The sequence below is a fragment of the Barbus barbus genome, assembly GCF_936440315.1.
Source record: "Barbus barbus genome assembly, chromosome: 41".
Taxonomy (NCBI): Eukaryota; Metazoa; Chordata; class Actinopteri; order Cypriniformes; family Cyprinidae; genus Barbus; species Barbus barbus.
In genome coordinates, this window is record NC_136719.1 from 22,363,163 (window position 1) to 22,375,256 (window position 12,094).

At 35.6% G+C, this 12,094-nt stretch overlaps 1 protein-coding gene across 2 annotated transcripts in view; it reads right to left on the reverse strand.

Annotated features, from left to right (window-relative positions):
• LOC306860171 (ralBP1-associated Eps domain-containing protein 2-like) overlaps positions 1-12,094 on the reverse strand; it is a gene marked incomplete at its 5' end in the record, with an annotated part of 49,240 nt that overhangs the window by 9,097 nt on the left and 28,049 nt on the right. The window contains 6 exons of one of the 2 annotated variants that reach the window (XM_079401735.1): positions 2,521-2,610; positions 2,961-3,022; positions 3,878-4,014; positions 6,672-6,720; positions 10,626-10,694; positions 11,158-11,242. In XM_079401735.1, the coding sequence (XP_079257861.1) occupies positions 2,521-2,610; positions 2,961-3,022; positions 3,878-4,014; positions 6,672-6,720; positions 10,626-10,694; positions 11,158-11,242 (492 nt within the window). Of the gene's footprint in view, positions 1-2,520; positions 2,611-2,960; positions 3,023-3,850; positions 4,015-6,671; positions 6,721-10,625; positions 10,695-11,157; positions 11,243-12,094 lie in introns of both variants that reach the window. The other variant, XM_079401734.1, reaches the window with a different exon arrangement.

Here is a 12,094-nt window from a genome sequence, read left to right on the forward strand (position 1 = left end):
GGAAAAATCTTTTCAAAAACAAGTTTTTTATTATTATAATTTTTTATTCAATATAATATAAATATTATATTAAATAGTAATAATAATATTATAATTATAATGTAATAAATTACAAAACATACAGAAGATTAAGTTTGATTTATTTTATTTAGATTTATTTTCATTTAATTTTTATATTAAGTTTTATTTAATACAATATAAATATTATATAAAAAATAATAGCAATAATAATAATGCTATTATAATATAATAAATTAAAATAATAATTTTACTATTATACTCTCGCAATCTTAGATTTATTTTAATAACAAGAAAATACTAATAAATATATATATTTCAAAATCTTGGACTTTCGAAAGTCCATTATTATTTAGATTATTTTTTATAATTCTTTTAAATAAAATAAATTAATTATATATAAAAATAAAATAAAATAATTCCAATTTATTACTATTATCTCACAAAATTAGTTTATTTTAGAATATAAAAAAACATACAAAAAAAACTTTAATTCCAAAAACAAGTCCATTATTATTTATTTATTTTTATTCAATACTCCTACACTATAAATAAATAAATACATGAATGAATAAATACATAATCTATTAGTAAATAAGTATAAAAGCATACAGAAATATGAAGACAAAAGTCCATTATTATTAAACTATTATTGTTATTATCATCATTATTATAAAATAAAATATATTCAGTTACTATTATTATCTCATATCTTGAATTTAGTTTAGAAATGAATGAAATATCAATACCAAATCAATTATTGAGATTAAATATATCTGTGATGTCTTCAACATGCAGTCTAGAAAGGTGACTTGCTGGGTTTTAGAGACACACTTGTCAGATCGCACCTGATTAAGACACTGTTTCTTGCTCCAATAACGACCTCATGAAACCCATAACTCACACGACTATGACAAATGAATTTCACACAGCGATCATATTCCCTCTCACCGCTTTACAGAAGCCAAAAGTTAAAAGCACGAAGGGGTAAAAAGGCCATAAAGATGAAGGAAAGTTTGTGGTACGAGCTTTTAGGGACTTCAGCTGAGTTATGAGTATTTGATCAGACCAGAATCCCTTCATATAGAGTCTACGGTCATATCTTCATATCTTATGAAAGTATTAGCTTTCATAGACAGGGCTTGAGCACAGATATTTGCAGGTGCCTGTGCTGTCAAAACAGTGTGTGTAATGTAAGCTGAGGTAAGAACGGCCCGCAGCGGTGAGCGCATGAGCTTGTGTAACGCTGATGAGTGTGTGTGTGTGTTTTCACTGTGCTCCTGTGGCTTTATACTCTTATTAAACTGTGGGAAACTGCTGTCTCTTCCCAGCCTGCAGCCACAGAAACATGAGAACACGCACGTCACGGACAGTAACACGGCTGAAGAGCTGCAGACACGTTCACACACGCCGAAAAGAGGAAGTTCAGACACTTCAATGAGGATACATAATTAATAACCGAGAGACAAGGGATGACAGACACTAGGAAAAGTATGTGTGCACAATTTCAATGAGCCTAACCTTATTAAACAGTCAGATTCGAGTTCATAGTTTGAACTATTTTTTTTTTTTTTTACAAAAATGTAGAATTACATACAGTTGAGGTCAAAAATTTACATTCCCCTATCGGTATCTGCAAAATTTCCAAAATAAGAGGGATCATACAAAATGCATGTTATTGTTTATTTAGTACTGACCTGAATATGATGTTTACTTATAGTCCACAAGAGAAATTTATAAAGATGACCCCGTTCAAAAGTTTACATTCCCTTGATTCGTAATACTGTGTTCTTACCTGAATGATCCACAGCTGTGTTTTTTTGTTTGTTTTGTCTAGTGATAGTTGTTGACGAGTCCCTTGTTTGTCCTGAACAGTTAAACTGCCTGCTGTTCTTCAGAAAAATCCTTCAGGTCCCACAAATTCTTTGGTTTTGCAGCATTTTTGTGTATTTGAACCCTTTCTAAAACTGACTGTATGACTTTGAGATCCATCTTTCCACACTGAGGACAACTGAGGGACTCATATGCAACTATTACAGAAGGTCCGAACGCTCACTGATGCTCCAGAAGGATAAACCATGCATTAAGAGCTGGGGCGTGAAAACTTTTTGAATTTGAATATCAGGGTAAATTGAACTTAATTTGTCTTCTGGGAAACATGTAACTATCCTCTATAGCCTCTGAAAAGCAGTACTTTTAATAAACTAAAAAAAAAAAAAAAAAAGATATTTAGGCAAAATAAGAAATATTTATCCCTATTCTGTTCATAAGTTTTCACCCCCCGGCTCTTAATGCATTATTTATTAAGTCCCACGCTAGATTATTCCAGACAAACATTCTGTTTCAGTTTGGAAAAGTCCCATCAGAAGTTACATTCGGTTCATGCTGATCCAATGCCAGTTTAGTGATCCCACATCTGAGGTTAATAAATTGTGTGTGTGTTTTTTAGGAGTGCTCGTAATGCCTTACTTGTAAGTAGGATCAATGTGAACATTTACTCACCTCTTCCCTAAACTTGCTGAAATCTGCAAAGTTTGGCTGCTGAACAGCCTTCTGGGAACTCTTCTCTGAGCCAGGGAGGAAGCTGAAAATCTGAGACATTGAATTAAGACACAAGTTATTATACAACACAGTAACAGAAGAGTGTACCAAAACCATTAACCATTACATGAAACAGACCTATAATCTAATTGGACGAGCCATGTTTGAAACCATTGTAAACCAGCTGATAGAAACTGCACATAAATTACATTCTATATTATTGCACCAAAAAAAAAGATAATGTTTGACCAGTCACAAACCAGCATAAGGTAAAGTTGGGTTTTGGAAGATGAAAGCAGGTCAAACAGCTAATGACAAGCTAGAAACCAGCTACCATGATTTAAAACACACATTCCAGGCATCAGGAAACGCTCTAAATGAGCAGATGCTGAGCGGTTCACCTGTGTAGCTGGTGGTCGTGGAGGGAGAGCTGGAGGAGGTGGCAACCAGCCACTTTTAGCACCTAAGAGAAGAGAAGATATTCAGAAAGCTACAAGAAAACCTTCTCAGCCACTCTAAAACTGCTAATGCAGGCTGATTACAAATATTCAGCACAACAAGATTAATTAACACAATTCAATACTATAAATGACTTCACATCTGCTATGTACTGCAATAATCATAATTTCTTTTGTGCAACTTATTTACTAAAATATTACAAGTACAGACAACTGAAAAGTAATAATGAGTAATGATGCTAAAAATTCAGCTTTGCATCACAGGAATAAGAAATCAAGCCTAGGTCATTTTTATAATTGTTTGCCTGCCATGAAACTCACTGAGAATCTAAAATATGATGAGAATCATTTGGACATTCCCTTAGTAATAATGTCCTTCAAATTAAGACTAACTAAGGGTTTTCTTAACTTGCATGGTTTCTCACAACTGGGACCAGAACTTTATTTGACATCAGACAAGGCACAACTACAACCACAAAGATCATTTGTTTTCCAATCAAATACTCATCTTATCAAAGCTCTTCTCAAAAATTGGCATGGTAGCGTATTATTCTTACTTTGTGAACTTGCAGCTTCATACATTTTAAGAATAAACTTTCAATATTTTCTCAGAGAATCCTGTTACTGCATTTGCAAAAGCAGCAGTCAAAGTATCCACACAGTTAGCGATGCTTCACCGTCAAATGCGCCTATACAACTCTAGAACAGCCAATACCGCATTGAAACTCAAGTCAAATATTTACTTAAATTAAAATGAATGTAATAAATGTTAGATATTTCAATGTCTGTACTTTGCATTCTCAGCATAAGAAAATGTGTAAGCGGTTAAATACTCAAGGAATGTTGGGATGGGCGAGAACCTTGACCGCTCAGTTGGAAGAGCTTGTTGAGGTCGAGAGAGGAGGCGCGGGAGTGAGTCTTCTGGGGTCGAGGAGGAGGAGTGGGCGGCTCCTCCACCTTCTTCATGGCATCGTCTATGGAGGTGCTGGAATACGACCTGTGGGTAAAACACACATACAGACCTCTTTTACACTGTATACCAAGAAATAAGTAGAAATATGTAGTTGTACCATGGTACAGTGAGATGATACTTTGGTATTCAAGATTCAAGAGTTTTATTCGTCACATACACAATCATACAGAGTATAACCAGCAGTGAAATGTAGGTCAGGTCCGCTCCAAGGACAGTGCAATTGTATAGAATACAAATATTAAGAAAAAGAAAAGTAGAAAAAAATAAAAAGAATAAAATAAAATAAAAGATAAAAAAATATAAATATAAATGTGTAGGTCAGTTGTTGACATAAATAGTAATATAACAGGAATGTGCAAAAAAGTTGTATTTAAATAGCAGCAATATGAGGTAGAAAAAAATATGAATAGCTTATTGATATAGTGATATTTACATGGAGTCAAGTGATGTTATGACACAGAGTTAGAGTTTAGGAGCCTGATGGCCTGGGGGAAGAAGCTCCTCCTAAGTCTCTCAGTTTTTGTCATCAGGCTACGGAAGGGCTTACCAGATGGAAGCAAAGTGAATAGTCGGTTACCAGGGTGATTTGAGTCCTTGATGATTTTAACAGCTCTATTTTTGCAGCGTTTGAGGTAGATCTCCTGCAGAGAGGGGAGAGCAGACCCGGAGATGCGCTCGGCTAAGCGCCCAACTCTCTGTAGTGCTTTGCAGTCCTGATTGGAGCTGTTTCCATACCACACTGAGATGCACTGAGTCAATACACTTTCTATGGTCCCTCAATAGAAAGTTTTCAGGATTGCTGGTGAGACCCTGAATTTCCTCAGCTGTCGCAGATGGTACAGTCTTTGCCTGGCTTTCTTAACCTGTGTTTGGATGTGTGTAGTCCAAGTCAGGTTCTCTGAGATGTTTACACCGAGGTACTTGAAGCTACTCACCCTCTCCACAGGGGTCCCACTGATCATAAGAGGAGTGTAGGACTGCTGCTGTCTCTTCCTAAAGTCCATGATCAGCTCTTTAGTTTTGCTCACATTCAGAGAGAGACAGTTGTCCTGGCACCATGATGTGAGTCTCCCTACCTCATCTAAGTATGCGGTCTCATCATTGTTGGAGATGAGGCCCAGAACCACAGTATCATCAGCGAATTTGATAATAGATGTGGAGCTGTGAGAGGACATGCAGTCATGCGTGTAGAGAGAGTAGAGCAGGGGACTCGGGACACAGCCCTGTGGGGCTCCTATGTTCAGAGTGATGGAGTTTGAGGTGAACTGGCCAACTTTCACCACTTGAAGAAGGTGTTTAACTCATCGGCCAGCAACGGATCTGCTCTCACCTCCGCGGAGGATTCATTCCCGAAGGCACAGATGGTCCTCAGTCCCTGCCACATCCGTCGAGAGTCATTGAACTGGAAACGAGACTCAATTCTCTCTCTGTATCTGTGTTTAGCGGCTCTTACTGTGCGTCGAAGAACATAGCACGATGCTTTGTACTCGCTCATATTCCCGGTCAGAAGAGCCTCATTGTAAGCGGCAATGCGTGTGTTAACCGCAGCACGGATAGTTCTGTCCACCCACGGTTTCTGATTGGAGAATGTCCTTATCATTATTGTTTCTGTAGCTTGCTCGGTTAGCGTGTTTACAAAGCTTAATGCTACATCCGTGGTATATACCATTACCAAGCACCATAGTATTTACATGGTACTTTAGGTACTTAAAAAAAAGGCCATGGAACTACCATGGTAAAATCCCCCCAAAAATATGGTACTTTTCTGTTGGAAAAGTTATATACTGTAGTACAGACAAAGTAACAGATTTTACATAGCAAATCCATGCAAAACTCATCACTTTCAGGGTGCCACACTGTTGCTATGAGGTTGTTTACTTGTTAAAGTGGAAATCTATGGGATTATTTTTTGTATTATTTTACTTTTAGTTTTTTGGTTTTTGTATTATTGTATTTGTTTTTAGTCCAGAAGATACGTTTTTGACGACAGTGAAATGCAGTAGGACAACAAACCACATAAACTGACAAATCATGGCAGTTTATGTTTAATACTTAGGTTGTATAAATGTAATAATAATAATAATATTTTTTATTACAGAAATAATAATAAAATTGAATAGTAATACTAATAAATAAATATAAAATTATTATTATTATTATACAATTTTAGAATTACTATATTTATTAAACAATGAATAATAATAACAATAATAATAATAATAATAATAATAGTGGTATACATTTAATAATAATAATAATAATACATTTCTTAATAAATGTACATTTAAATAAACCCTGAATCTTTTAGTCAAATACCTTAATTAGTAATTCATAAAATACATAAACTACAGTTTAAAAGTTTAAGGTAAGTACATGTTTTAATTGTTTTTGAAAGAACTGTCTTATGCTCATCAAGTCTTCATTTATTTGATCAAAATGCATTAAAAACTGTAAAATTGTGACATATTACAATTTAAAAGAACTGCTTCTATTTAAACACATTTGAGTTTTTCCTGTTATTCCTGTGATGCAAAGCTGAATTTTCAGCATCATTACTCCAGTCTTCAGTGTCACACAATCCTTCAGAAATCTTCCAAAAATCAATTTTTTGCTTAAATTATTATTATTATTATTTTAAAAAATCTTTGTGTAGCAGTAGTGAGCATTTAAAAAGGTTTTACCTGGGCCGTGTTCTTGACTTCATGTTTGGATCAAGCTCTTGTGGAGAATCTGTAAAACATTTGTATGTTATTGCACAGTAAAAGTATTATTTCTGCAATAAAACTGACCAAACTCTAAAGAGAAACCTTATTTCATTTGAAGGCCAAACAAAGGCATTGCACTTTACTAAGAACGCCGCAAAAATGAAACAAGTATTCTTCTTTTATTTACCTGTCATCTACAAGAGAATAAAGCCACAAGCTGAAGTTTTAAGCCGGTCCTAAACTGAACTGCTCTCTCTAGCCAAAAGATTCCACTTCTCAACAGAAACACTGAATCGTAACACTAAAACATCAAACACAATCGAGAGCATCGATACTATCCAAACAACACCTCCAGCTGCAGTTAACACCTCAAACGGGCCTCTGTCTCCTCTCCCATCATGCACCGGGGCATTGACGAAAACTCAGTATCAACTATAATTCTCTTTTCTACCAACTGGGGAAAAAGCATTTCATAAGAACCATATTGAAGCAATGTTGCATTCAAACTGAAGTAATAAAGCGCAGGATTATTTGTGAACGCCCAGGGATCTGGGCACTTTAATAAATATGAGCTGTTATTGGATCAGAGCAGACTGCATGACATATTGGAACAAAAGGTCAGTGCTGTGGATATAACGGGCTTTGTGTCCACACCCAGAGGCGCTGAGAGGTTTTACTTCATAACATCACACCCATCATGAGGGAAAATAACAAACAGGCCTCTGCTAGAATTTATACACTGGCTATACATGACTTCAACCTGATCTGATGATGACAAGAGCTGATTTTCCAAGAGAGAGCAGTGATTGTTTTGCAGATTATTCATGCTTCCCTTTTCAATACAGTGGAAATAGATGGGAACACTCTTGGGCTCTAAAAAGCACCCACAAGTATCTTGACTCAATATGACTCATACACTTTGTTGCAAGTCTTCTGAACTCATATGATACAGATTATCTCTGTAATTATCAAATTTGCATTCATTCATTTAGCAGACTTTCAAATAAGGAATATAACAAGCTATTAAGCAATCCTGTTTCAGATTATATTGTTCGGACTGTATTGATGTTATTGACTGGAGGAAGCATTATTATCGATTATGGACTCATATTTTGCAGTGGTTTAAAGTTAAAAAGCTTTAATGACAGATTAGTTTCTTACAAACTTCACAAGAAATTAATAGATGAATTGGAGTCGTGTGGATTATCGTGATGTTTTTATCAGCTGTTTGGACTCTCATTCTGACGGCACCCATTCACTGCAGAGGATCCACTGGTGAGCAAGTGATGTAATGCTAAATTTCTCCAAATCTGTTCCCATGAAGAAACACACTCATCTACATCTTGGATGCACTGAGAGTAAGTACATTTTCAGCAAATTAGAATTTGTGGGTCAATTATTCCTTTAAGGAGGCAATAAATTGAAGTACTAAAATTGTGAAAATAAATGAAAGCTGAATATAAATATTCATAAACCCTTAAAACTAAAACTCAAATTAAAAAAGCTAAAAAAAAGCCACTAAAATATTAATAAATACTATGATAATATACATATAATACTAAAATAACACATGTAATAAACTAAATCAATCTTGTTTATTTGTTTGTATTGCTGTATTGGCTTTTCCTGCAGGTCTAGAATTCTCTATCAGGCTCAATTCTGCTAGCAGAAATACAAGTGTACAGTAAGAGCAATAAAGAAATAACAATATCAATAAGTTTACATTGCATTTGGAAGAATGGAAGAGTGGTCCCAAAAATATTTGTGCACACGAGGCATTAAAGAAACTTAAGAAACCATCTAAATTGCACAGCACTGGATAGAAAAAATAAAATAAAAAATCAAATTAAAGCAAGTGGCATTTGTCATTTGCACTTTCATGTATACAAAATACTGTGTAATGTTAGTTACATGAGACACAACAAAACAATGTTTCTGGTGTGATTTATTTTAAACCTGATAGAGCATATCTTCATGTGCTGTAAGTTTGAAAATAAACAACCTCGAGCTTCAGAGGTACAGAAGATTTTCAGCAAATAACAAACTTTGGTCTGTTTTGACATAAAACTACCTTACATGGGCTACTTTCATGAGACTTTTATTGAGCATTTTTGTCATTTTTTGAACTAGACAGCATCGACTCACTTGAACTTAGTGCCCTCCAAAAGTACTGGAACAGTAAAGACAAAATTGCTCTGTTGGCTGTGGAGTCAAGACATTTACAAATATGATTAAAAGATGAATATGAGACAAAACTACAGATGTCACATTTTATTATTGGGCGATTCAACACATAGATGTTTTACCAGCTAAGAAGATCAGCACTTTTTGAGTTTCATCCCCTTATCTGATGTGAGCATAAGTATTGGAACAGTTGCCTCACAGATCTCTCTAAGTGATCAGCTGTGTCCTGTTGCATTAATTCTTCAGATATTAAAAGCAGGGAATGTGTCGTATCAGTTATATCCATTACTTCTGTTTTCTGAATCTTGCATTCGATGATGACACACACAAACCAGGATAACGATGAAGGAAATGACTTTGAGAGAAAAGCAAGCAATTTGGATGCTAAAAGAAAAGAGGAAGTCAGTTAGAGCTATAGCAAAAACAAAGGGCATGGAGAAATCAAGAGTTTGAGACACCAGCAACCAACAACTACCTGATCGGCTGAGAAAACAACAGTAGTTGATGATAGACAAATCATAAAAGCTGTGAAAATTAACCCTAAAAGACGTGTCTGTAAAATCACCAACAACTTCCAGAAAGCTGGGGTGATGCTCTGACAATCTACTGTCCTCAGGAGACTTTGACACAGAATTACAGATGCTACACAGCAAGACGCAAACCTCTGACCATCACCAAAAATAGAAAGGCAAGATAAGAGTTTGCAAAAAAGCACAAAGGTGAGCCAGAAGAGTTTTGGAACTGTGTTTATGGACCGATGAGACGAAGATGAACCTTTATCTAAGTGATGGGAAAACAAAAATGTGGAGAAAAAAGGGAACTGCAAATGATCCCAAGCATACAGCCTCATCTGTAAAGCATGGTGGAGGTGGTGTCATGGCATGGGCATGCATGGCTGCCTCTGGAACAGGCCCTCTCTACTTTACTGATGACTTAATGTATGATGACAGTAGCTGAATGAATTTGGAAGGGTATAAGACCATTTTGCTTACCAATATTCAAGAAAATGCCACCAGATTCATTGAGAAGTGCTTCATATTGCATCAGGACAATGACCCAAAACACCCTGCAGTTCAGTCAAGGAATTTATAAGGGCAAATAAATTTCACCAGCTGAAGAGGAGAGTAAAGGCAGAAACTCCCAAAAACAAGCAACTACTGGAACTGGCTGCATTAAAGGCAAAGGATTTCAAAGGATGAGACCAAGAGTCTGGTGATGTCTATGGGTCACAGACTCACTGCTGTGATTGTGCTCAAGGGATCTGCAACTAAATAATAGCTTTTAATCTTTTATATCTGCCTTATGTTCAACTGTCCCAATACTTATGCTCACATCAATGAGTGGGATGAACTCTAAAAGTGCTGTTCTTTTTATTTGGTAAAACATGTATGTGCTGAAACGGCTAACAATAAAATGTGACATTCTGTAGTTTTGTCTAATATTCATCTTTTAATCATTTTTGCAAATGTCTTGACTCCACAGCCAACAGAGCAATTTTGTCTTTACTGTTACAATACTTATGGAGGGGACTGCATATGGAAAAGAGCACCTGGAACTTTCTGCTAAACATCTCTCTCTGTGTTACACAAAAGAAAAGTAATGCAGGTTGAACAAAATGAGAGTGAGTAAATGACCACAGAATTTTCATTGTTTCCTGAACACAGACGGTAAATTAGAGGCTTTGGTTGATTTGGTGTGGGTCAGGGGCGTGTGTGCGGCCCGCTGCGCCTGAGGACAGTGACTCACCTGGTTTTAATGTGCTGACATGCTGTATTGGCTTTTTGTGCGGGTCTGGAATTCTCTTTGGGCTGAATTCTGATGACACAGCAATAAAACACACAATAAGAACAGTGAAATAAGACCGTATGCATAGGAATATCAATACGTTTACAGGTTTTCCCTCTTAAATGTGGAAGAGTGGCCCCAAAAATATTGGCACACTTAAGACTCTGAAAAAATTGAAGAAATATATCTATCGTTGCATTAAATAGTAAAATATCAAAGCAAGAGCAGTTTATTTTAAAGCTCAAACATGCTCACTCAAAAAATAAAAACAAATAAAAAAATCACTTAATTTGTTAAGTTTGGCACTTAATACTTAATGCAATGACATTTACATAAGATACCAAATATCAGATGTCTTAGTTTTGTATTGATTGTATTTTATTGACTTATTTTATTGTCCAAATACTTTTTGGACCACTGTATAAAAACATTAGATATATTTTTTCCTTTAATCAGGTTTATGGTTATTGGCGTCTGACTCTAAAGTCATTACCCGGTTTCCTGCTTTCATCTCTCGCGTCCTGTTTAGCAGTCACACCTGGTCTAGAGGTCATCTGCAGGTCAACAGAACCCATTTCCTGTTTGGGAAAATGAAAAGCCAGCATAAAATGACTGATATGAGGACACTTAGAGGTTTACTCAGATATTAGGGCTGGACTAGATGGATTTTGGCTTATTGAGATCTCATATGAGACTCATTAGCACCCTCTGCCTTCAGACAAACAGATATTCTCAGAGAGAGTGTTATCTTTCTTCAGAGTGTGAGTGCGTGTGTGTGTGTGTGTGTGTGTGTATATTAGGGGTGGCATGGTACACAGATGTCATGGTTCGGTACATACCTCGGTTCGGGGGTCACGGTTCGAAATGACTTCGGTACAACAGGAAAATAAACAACATCTACTGTGCTCGGTTTCATTTAATTTATTTTGAACAGAGAGTAGTACAGTAGTAACACTAAATATTATATTACATTATATATATAATCTGCAGTACATATATACATACAAGGAATAAATTCTTGAAATATATTTGATTTAGTTAACAGATAAACAAGGGGAAAAACAGTGCGACACATAACATAGCCTATATATGCTTTCAGTTCATTTTTGTGACTTAATTTGTTCAAAAAAAGGAAACTCAAACGGTTTTGTTTTCATTGTGAGTGTACACAAATAAAAGCAGACCTTTATATGATGCATTAAGACGATAAGTGTTTAAAGTTGATTCTGCTGGTATAAGAAAGCAGTGGAAGTGATCGTGTCACACGCACACACATCAGTTCCAGCATTGATAAAGCTGGTACTTTATCAAAATAAAATACAAACATCAACATCTGTGTCACTTTCAGAACGCGACTGAAGTACAAAGCCTATAATTTACATAATAAATAATAGTTTAGCATTCAGATACGTTACATCGCAAATATGGAA